This window comes from Lycium barbarum, chromosome 10, assembly GCF_019175385.1.
Source record: "Lycium barbarum isolate Lr01 chromosome 10, ASM1917538v2, whole genome shotgun sequence".
In the NCBI taxonomy this organism is placed as follows: Eukaryota; Viridiplantae; Streptophyta; class Magnoliopsida; order Solanales; family Solanaceae; genus Lycium; species Lycium barbarum.
Genome location: NC_083346.1, coordinates 28,720,263 through 28,731,143, shown reverse-complemented (window position 1 = coordinate 28,731,143; position 10,881 = coordinate 28,720,263). Strand labels below are relative to the sequence as shown.

Here is a 10,881-nt window from a genome sequence, read left to right as displayed (position 1 = left end):
TATGAGAAAATGATAGGCATGATGGGACAAAAATTCACAGAAGTTGTCAGAATGGGAGAAGCCTTAGAAGAAGGAATCAAATCGGGAAAAATTCAGGATCTTACTGCTTTACAAGCTGTTAGCAAAGATATTCAGTATGGTTCTATCAGCGGGACCAAAAAGAAGAAAGAAGATGTAGCTGCAGTCATGAATATCCAAGGACATAAGCCGAGCCAAGCCATTACATACCTTAACCACACACAACAACCTTTCTACCCTTACCAATATGTTAAACCCTACTAAGCTCCACTAACTCCTTACCCTGTCTACAACTCCCAAGCAAATTACTACCAACCCCGAGCACCTCCCTATCAAAACCCACGTCCATATCAATCTGTTCAAGCTCCTACTTACCAAAATCGACCACATGCTACACCTAAAGCCCGTTCAAACCCTGAAGTCAAAAATACCCATAATTATTCTGGAGTTGCTGGGCACGACACTGAGGAGTGCTATGGTCTCAAAAAAAAAATCGAAGCCTTGATTAAAGAAGGAGCGATCCAACTTACTGGAGCTCGGCCCAATGTGGACAACAACCCTTTACCTACTCATGAAAATGCCAACGTGAACATGATAACTGTTGAGGAAGATGGAGATTTGAAAGGAGCCATCATGCCATCAACCTTTGTCGCTCCCGTGGAAACAGTCCAAAGACAAGAACCAATGAAGGTTACTACTCGCAACACCAAGACACCGACCATCTGGGGTGCCGAACCAGGAGAGACTTTGAAGAATTGGACTCTTACTCCGTCCTTGGTTTGCCGGGAGTCTTGGTAGATTGAACATGTAGTGAACTTTTGAAATAACACGATTTTAAAATTGAGGCTTGAATCATGCCCCAAAACTTTTGTTGCTTTGCCTCATCTTTTGGAAGCTTAATTGCAAAATCTATGAATGCATTTCTGATTCTCCTTAACTGTCTATTATTTGTTATTTTCTATTTTATTTAGTATATAAATTATCAAATCTGCCAATTTTATGATTGTGACACGAACGAATAAAATTTATATGCTGAACACGATTATGAAGAACAGGAAGACAACATATATCTAGAGAGAGTAACAAAGGAATTAGAGGACAAGACAATATTCCACTTGGAATAAAATGAAATAGCCGATAGATAATGACACAAGCATGAAGGCTATCAATTCGAGAAGAAATTAAAAGATGACATTAGATTAGATTGCCTAGTTTGCAACCTTTCCTTTAATGTACCCTTACGAACTACGCTGACCTGATTCCCGTCGTGGCATATGTTTCAATTCCTTTCAAAGCAAAGCTGCATAAGTTCTTAAACAAAAATATAAATAATATTTAAAGAACCGAGAAAAGAAGCCATTGTGGAATCTCGGCAGCCGTCGACTACAAAAGAGAGGACCGTCAAGACAAGTGATAGAGACAATGAAGTTGATGTGAAAGCCGATGATTTTATCAACAAGTTCAAGCAACCACTGAATTGCAGAGGTTGGATTCCATTCTCAAGTACTAGGAGATGCTTGGAAGAGGGAGCTAAAGGTATAAATTTCTAGTCTTCTGCGGATTATATTTGAAGGAGAAAGAAGTAGAGACTAAAAAGTTAAAAAAAATTAAAAAAATTAACCCTGTCCGCTCTCTTATGGGAGAGCGTATCATGTGTAGCTAAAAGTGTTAAATTAGTACCCTCTTTTTAGTAGTTTAGGTACTCAATAGGAACAAGAATTAGTTCAGGTGCCTCCCTATGTATTCAACCTATATAATAAGTGTTTGGCCAAATACATAGACATCATCTACCTGTGACACAAATTTTTATTTAGACACTTCAATTAAAAGTGTGAACTATTGAACCCCTAATGTCTAGAGGCCGACACTTTTCTAACCTAAAAATTTTTTTTGGAACCAAACTAACCCATTAAAAAAAAAGAATCAAACTAGGCTTCACTCACAGATTCTGTGCGTGAAAGGGCCAAAGTGTACATTTTCATTTCGCCCTTTCACACACAGATTCTGTGCGTGAAACTCTTTCCTAAAAACCCCAACCCACCGCATGCACTCTCTCTTCTTTCATTTCCTCCATCTTCACCCTTCCAACACACTTTTGCACTTTCAAAAATATGTCTCAAAGTTTTGAAACTTCAATATTTGCTATACAACCCGATATTTGCGAATGCAGTTATTACTGTGAACTAAAAACATCAAAGACCTAAGATAATCCGGGTCGTCATTTTTGGCGTTGTAAAGTGCCCGAAGTAAGTGTTTTTACATTTTTTAATGGTTTTTTTCTTCATGTTATCCTTATATTTTACTTTAAAAAATTGATTTTCTTATAATGTTTATAGGATATGGGCGGTTGCAAATACTTTCGGTGGGAAGATAGCATTCATGTGGATAAACTGATGACGGCGAAGTTTAAAAATCCAATTTTGGATAGAGATACCGTGACTTCACGTATTTCTAGAGATACCGCTAAGTTGGACTCAGAATTTAAACTTGTGCAAGCTGAAGAAAAAATTGAAGGTTTGGAGGTGTTGCTCACCGATTCCGAAAAAAAATGAAATTTTTTGAAGGCTAAACTTAGAGAGGCTCAACACGACAAGATAACTTTGAAAGAAAAACTTAAATTGTGGAACATTATTTGTTCTATGTTGTTGTTGTTCATTATTTACATGTATTTTTTTTTTATTAAGTTTAATATTTCTATGGATTATGTTTTTTACAAGTTGTACCTTTTCCCCTATAATGTAATCCGCATCATTTACGTACTAATTTTTTTGTGTTTTTTTTTTTTTTGTGAAATTGTCAATTAATAATAGACTTTAACAATAAACGTTGAAGAATTAAAAACATGCCAAACTAATTCAAATTTATGACTTCATCATAAAATAAAAATACAAATTAACAGCCTTAGTCTGAAACTTAAATGACCCATAATCTAAGACAGTGAGCCTAAATAGACCCTAATCGTCATCAGAATAGAAGTCCTCGATATCGTCCTCAGAACGATATTGGCGGTCTCTTAACACACATCTTTTTTCAGGAGATGCTAGTTCTCTACCAGTTGATGATGCTTGTTCTTCGGCCAAATTTAGCTTGTAAAATCTACAATGTCTTGCCAGCATTCTGTTGTTTTCTTTTCTAATCCTTTGTACGGACATCTCGCAAGTTGTTGGACCTACTTGAGGCATGGTTAGTGAGTACCTTTTTGGGATTGGAGCGTTGAGATTTTCCAAGTCACGAACAAGACGTTCTGATTCGACAATCTGATGTGACCATTCTCAGCGTAAATCACAATAATATTCTCGCGGATCTGAATATTTCACATTGCAGAAATCATCATTACGCTCTACAAGAAGGTGCGGATTTAGCTCGTCTAGTTTGAAATCACTGGTATCACTCGAAAAACTGTTATGATTTGAACTTTCATCATCACTGCTATTTGGTTCTTTTGGAAGGAGTAAAGACCAAGCTGAGTTTCTACTACTCGACATTTAATATGGTGTAGTCTAATAACAAAAGAAAGGACTACTTATATAGTTGCAAACCTCCAAGTACCCTCGGGGGGGGGGGGGGGTCTTTATGACCTTACCTTCTTACCTTATTATAAAAAAAAAAATTAATCATCGGACATTTCACAATCCGAATCCCACTTGGATCTAAATCTTGTGCTACCATGTATACCATATTCTATCCTATGGCAACGTATTTGCATCCGATTTTTCTCTTCGCGAAAATGATTAATAGCAAATTAAACTCTTGCCGAGTTCCGCAAGGCATTGACATAGCACGTTTTTTTGGGCGTTTAAGCCCTATTGAAGCTAACTCTTACTCCAGTGCTTTAGCCTCCCTAACACGTCAATTCCACTCCTCTCTCATTGTTTTATTGTATTCTTGATTGAATATTTTGTTAGGGTTATTTGAGTAATGAAAATCATCATCATCTAGTTCCCATGTCCTACCCATTGCTTCAAATATTTTTACTGGGGTAAAACATATAATAGAATCAAGATTTCCAAATTGGTTGTAGAATGTCATGATAATTCGTTTAAAGTGAATACTAGTTGTTTGTTAATCATGTTATATATAGTCATGCATTTTTTACCGTTTATTTGAATTAAATTCATATTACGCAATGTTCTTGTGTGCAATGGGACATGATTTGACAACACATCATGCATGCCAATTTAAGCCTTTTTATGACACCTAAAGGTCTGATTTGACAACATAATGCTGCATTTTTGATCGTTTATTTGAATTAAATTCATATTACGCAGTGTTCTTGTGCACAATAGGACATGATTTGACGACACATCATACATGCCAATTTCAGTTTTTTTATGACACCTAAAGGACCAATTTGACAACACAATGCTGTATTTTTTACCGTTTATTTGAATTAAATTCATATTACGCAATGTTCTTGTGCGCAATAAGACATGATTTGACAACACATCATGCATGCCAATTTCAGCTTTTTTATGATACCTAAAGGACCGATTTGACAACACAATGCTGCATTTTTGACAGTTTATTTGAATTAAATTCATATTACGCAATTTAAATTCATATTACGCAATGTTTTTGTGCGCAATAGGATATGATTTGACAACACATAATGCATGCCAATTTCAGCTTTTTTATGACACCTAAAAGACCGATTTGACAACACAATGCTGCATTTTTGACCGTTTATTTGAATTAAATTCATATTACGCAATGTTCTTGTGCGCAATAGGGGTGAATATGAATCTATTTAAGAAGAATGTTGGACGAGGTAAAAACTCATCCATTTCATAAGTTTAAGTCTCTTAAGTCATTCAAAAAACCCTGTCTTAAGTATCTACAAAAAATGGCTCAAGATATTCCACCAGTTAAGGTTTAAATACATTGGGATGGTATTATCCTTGATGACAATAGTACAGTTCTTTACAATAAAAGACCAAACGTTCATGTTAAATGTCCAGTTGCAATGTCTTATGAATCACTAGTCACTTATATATATGAAAAAATGAAGGTTAGTACAGATGAGTATGAAATCTCTATAACAGACAGATATCCACAATCAGTTTGCAATGGTATAGTGCTTTATGGTAGGCATTATATCAATGATGATGATTCTTTAAGGGATTTTTTGAATGCACCAAAAGAATTAAAACATTTAGTTACCCTTAATGTTCTGGAGATGTATGTTGAAAAGATACCCAGAAAGGTTCCGCAAGAACAGCCCAGTCAAGCTAACACGTATGGAGATTTGATGTCTTACGGGGGTATTTTTAGTAGCCAGGTGCCGTTGGAAAATCTTACCCAACAATTAAATCAAACTTGGTAAATATGCATTCTTATATTATTATTTTGTACAGTAGCACGTGTTTATTGTATGTATTGGTAAATAACCATTTTTAAATCTTTGTAGGGGTTATAGACCTGATACGAGTAGTATTGGGCAGTCATCTCAATTTAGTGGAGCAAGTCATTATTATTAGAACTCTCAGTCCAGTGGAGCTGATTATTACAATTATTCTCAGTTCAGTGGAGTTGATTATTATAATAATTCCCAGTTTGGTGGAGCTGATTATTATCAAAACTCGCCAGTGGTACCACCTGTGGATGAAAGGCAGTTCTCTCAGTTTGGTGGAGTTGATCACTCTTCACACCATGCTCATAATCAATATGTGTAGGTTCATCACCTAGATGCTAAATAATATATATATATATATATTTGTGAATTTGGAATTTAACATATGCAATCTATCGTGTAGGTGGAGGCCTTTCTTAGTTGGTGCTGATTGTCCAAGTTATGTGGATACATCAGAGAGTGATGGCGATGAACCAGCTAATAATGCAGAGGTAACTGATGATGAAGATAGTGATGGGGATGAAGAAGATACACATGTTACTCCCCAGAACCAACTCACCACCATTTACCACCTCCTATGGCGGAAAACCCAATTCCTGACAGCCCAATGCAATGGCATTCTGACTATATTCCATATCTTGACAGTCTACAAGGTCGTGAGGATGCATTTGTCTTCACAAGAGATGATTACCAAAGTCACCAAAAAACGTGGATTGAACCAAAAAATCCCATGACTGATGAATGCATCATTGCAAAGGGAATGCAATTCACATAAAAAAAGATATCGTAACGGGTTGTCAGAATGTATTGTGTAAAGGATATGAGGGAGTTTAAGGTTGATGACTCAAACAAATCGGTATGAAGGCTGATTTGTAAGCGATATACTCAAGGCTGTCGGTGGTTGCTTTGGGGAATTGCTAAGCCGGATGGTCTATGGGAAATCACAAAATTCCACCCGAAGCACACTTGTGATATGGGACAAAGTCGAGCAGATCATTTTAATCTAGATATAGACATGATTGCTCATGTGTTACTCAAACACATTGAGGAAACTCCAAGGTAATTTATCTGACCATTTACATTATATATATCTTATAGCAATTAAAATATCATTGCTAAATGTTGTTTGTTTAAACTTATGCAGGATGCCTATCAAAACTTGTAGTGGCATGGTCCACTCAAAATATGGTAAAATCATAAGCAAGAGAAAGGGATTTCTCGGGCGTAGACGTGCTTTTGAAACGATATTTGGAACTTGGGAATCCTCTTTTCAGGCGTTGCCGGGGTATATGGCGGCTCTACAACATGCTAATCATGGCACTGTTGTACAGTGGCGACTTTTAGAGGGCAGAATTTTCGACTTCGTCTTTTGGGCATTCAAACCAAGTATTGATGGTTTTGCTCACTGCCGGAATGTGATATCGGTAGATGGGACGCATGTATATGGCTGATATGACATTAAGCTCCTAATTGCAGTAGCTATGGATGCTAATGGGTCAATATTCCCTCTTGCTTTCGCAATTGCCGCCAACGAGAGCAACGATACATGGGGGATGTTCTTGACTCATCTACAAACTCATGTTATTAAGGGTCGTCAGGGCATATGTGTCCTATCGGATCGTCATAAAGGCATATTGCACAATATGCGTATTCTGGAAGGGTGGTAGCCTCCACATGCTTAACATTGATATTGTTTAAGGCGCTTAAAGGCTAATTTGCAAACAAAGTTTGCAAATGGCACTGTAAACAAATTGATGTGGGGGGCTGCGATGCAGCATCAACAAAGAAAATGGGGTGCAAAAATGGAGCTGCTAAAGGAAGTGAGTGAAGAGGCATATGTTTGGTTGATGAAATTAGAAGTTGAAAAAATGGACGCTTTATGCTGATGGAGGAAGGAGATGGGGCATGCTCACAACGAACAGCTCAGAGTCTTTCAATGGACTCCTCAAATCTACTCGAGGACTACCTATCACCGCAATGGTAAGACTAACTTTCAGGCAGGTCGCGGAGTGATTTGCGGATAGGACAAGGCAGGCAAGAGCTATATTAGCCGACGAGAGAACATAGATGCCAAAGCCCTATAAAAAGATGGAGCACCATAGAAGAAAGGTAGAGGGTCACCAAATAACTGAGTATGACGTCGTTCAACGAGTGTATGAAGTTAGAACGGGTTATTGCGACGACAAAGGTGGAAACAAACATAACGTTACTGAGCGTACACAATCATGCACTTGTGGTAAGTGGTAACTGAGTATGACGTCGTTCAACGAGTGTATGAAGTTAGAAAGGGCATGTAAAATTCATTTTAGAATTATATTATTTAAATGCATATAGTGCCTGTAATATTTATTATAGGAGATTTTAGTTAAGGTTTCATATTTCTTTTAATCACAAGGTAAGAAAATGAAAAAAAAAAATTGAGAGGGAAAGTTTGTGAAATTTTACTCATAAATATGTTATCGACAATGCATGGTTTTAATTGTTGTTCTTATTATTGGAATAAAGTCAATAACAATAACAACATATCCAGTGTAATCTCACAAGTGGGGTCTTGAGATGATAGATTGTATGTTGACCTTACCCCTATCTTGAGAGGTAGAGAGACTATTTACGATAGACCCTCGGCTTAAGAGAAAGCAAATCGAAGCAGGTCAGAAAACAAAATAATGGAAGTGAAGATACCATGACAGGATACCATAGAAAGCAAGACAAAGCATTTTGGAAAATGACAAGGAACATCAAATAGTAAAAAAAAATAAAAATCGAAGGACAAGAACTACAAAAGAAATACTAAGACTACTAGTATGAAAAGATAAGCGAGACAAAACCCTATTACCTACTAACCTTCTAAGCTAATCCATGTCCTCCCCAACCTTTTATCTGTTAGAAAAATATTATTTTCTGTCTAATATCTCAAAAATAGAAGGACTATTCCTAATGACTACTTTGAAATAAGAGTATTAATTCTATAGTTTATTAGCCTTAATGGCAGATTTCTTAATGAGAGAAATTGATCGTCCCAAACGTTTTGTAATTGAATTTTGGTTAGCCTTTATGGTTGAATTTTGGTCCCCTTTATGGTCTAGATTCATTCTTTCTTAATGAGTATTTGATATTCTAATAATATCACTGTAGCTGTCAGCTTTTTGAAATAGTAACTGATGGCCCACATTGATATCCTTGAATAGTATTAAGTGCTATTATGTGTATTCAAGTCCCACGTTATTTGCTGAGCTTTTACTAGCTTTGATTAGCCTCTATGACTAGGCGTTCAAAAGTTCTCTGATTTAACTTCTTAAGCCTATAAATTCCAATATCATTTCCTTGAAAAAAGAGATACAGAAAGAAGGAAAAAAAACATTCTTCTACTCCTCACTTCCTTTTGCTGGGTTTCATAAAATAATTTAATCTTTGTTAGATTCTGGCTCATAGTTTTGTACTAGAAGAGCTTGTTGAATCCTGGGAGATACACCTTAACCGGGTGAAATATCCTTAAGGATAGTGTCTTAATTGACACGCCTCAAGCTACGAATATTTCCGTGAATTCAAGATTTTTTCCAACAATCTTAAGGATATTTTCTATTTGTTGTCATGGATCACGGAAAAGATCAAACCGCTACCGTTACCGATAACACTGATGGTGTTCTTGCTGCACAAACATCTCCTGTTGTTGTTCCCATTGTGTCTCCACACAACTTTGCCAAATACTTCCCTGATGTTTCAAAGGTGGAAGTTGTTGGTGGACAAAATTTTAAGAGATGGCAGGAACATATTTTTTCTGCTCTTGACATGTATGGTGTGGCATCTGCGCTAACAGATTCAAAACCTGATGAATCTTCTTCTTCTACTCAACAAAATCAATGGGTTTATGCAAACAAGGTGTGTAAGGACACTATACTAAGTACTCTTTCTAACGAGTTGTTCGACGTGTATTGTTCTAATAAAAAAGCAAAGGAAATTTGGGACTCGCTGCATGCGAAGTATACTGCTGAAGATGCTACCAAACAAAAGTTTGTTATTGGTAATTTTTATAAATGGGAGATGACCGAGGACAAAGATGTGAAGATGCAAATCAACGAGTTTCACAAACTAGTTGAAGATCTTAAGTCGGAGAAAATTATTTTGCCTGAGCAGTTCGTGGCTGGTATGTTGATTGAAAAACTACCGCAATCTTGGAGTGACTACAAACAAAATTTGAAGCACAAACAGAAGCAGTTATCTCTTGATGATTTGGTGAAACACATCATCATAGAAGATACCAACCGAAAACAATCAGTTTTTGCCAAAGGAAAAGAGATCACCACAAATGCCAATCTTGTGGAAGTCAAGAAGTCTCGCAACAAAAATACCAGGTATGAAAAGGAACCTGGTTACAATCTCAAAGCCAACAATCAAACTTTCAAGAAAAAAGGCAATTGTTATGTGTGTGGAAAACCAGGTCATCATGCTGCTCAGTGTAGAAACAGAGTTGGGAATAATGACAATCCTGCTAAGCCATGAGTAAATCTGGCTGAAGCAGATGATATTATTGTTGCGGTCATTTCCCAAGTGAACATTGTGGCTAGTGTGAATGACAGGGTGATAGACTCTGGTGCTACTAGGCATATTTGTGCCAATAAAACTGATTTTGTGTCTTGCACCCAAGTCAATGAGGGAGAAGAAGTGGTGTACCTTGGTGATTCAAGAACTGCTCAAGTTCTTGGAAAAGGAAAAGTTCTTCTCAAACTCACATCTGGAAAAACTTTGGCCTTAACTGAAGTATTGCATGTTCCTAATATCCGAACCAATTTGGTTTCGGTGGGATTATTAGGAAAGTGGGGGTGAAAGTTTCGTTTGAATCTGACAAGGTTGTGTTAACCAAGAACAATGTTTTTGTGGGCAAAGGGTATTGTAATCATGGTTTATTTGTGCTCAATGTTTCTCAGGTTCAGAGTGAAAATACTAGTACTTGATTGTTTGCTGTTTTTTTTCTTTTTCTTTGGCATGTTAGAGTTGGAAACATGTAGAATAAATGTTTTCTCTGATGATAAAGTTGAAAACACGTGGAATAAATAAGAACTTAGCTTTCTTACTTGTCTCTCTTCGTGGTTTGATATTTGTTAATGAATGTTTACTATATTAGTTTATTTTATACTACAGTAACTTTCTATTTTTGAAAGTTGTTTTTGACAAAATGAATAATTTTCATATAACAGTAACAAAAATGATGGATATTGTATGTTATGCCTTCAAAAACATTTATTTGGTTTTTATGAATTTTTTGGTTATCATTGGCAGATGAGTAATATTATAGTAGCCTGTTGAATCTGCAATCATGTGAGTCCGTGCCTGTGTAATGTTTTATTGTTTTAATATGATAATTAGGTGAATTCTCATTTTCCTTTCCTGGTTATCATTGTTCACTAATTTAATGCTACATAATTGATGACGTTGCAATGTGAATATGTGGTTTAGTGTTCTGGAAAAGGGTACATCTTTTAGGATGATATTCTTCGTTATAAATTTAATGTGTA

At 36.3% G+C, this 10,881-nt stretch overlaps 1 protein-coding gene across 1 annotated transcript; it reads left to right on the top strand.

The window, feature by feature from the left end:
• The first annotated feature begins 8,959 nt into the window (after window positions 1–8,959).
• Window positions 8,960–10,320, top strand: LOC132612882 (uncharacterized). Its single transcript, XM_060326958.1, has 3 exons — window positions 8,960–9,779; window positions 9,888–10,126; window positions 10,294–10,320. Exons 1-3 carry the CDS (start codon window positions 8,960–8,962, stop codon window positions 10,318–10,320), a joined length of 1,086 nt encoding a protein of 361 aa, XP_060182941.1.
• Window positions 10,321–10,881: the final 561 nt, after the last annotated feature.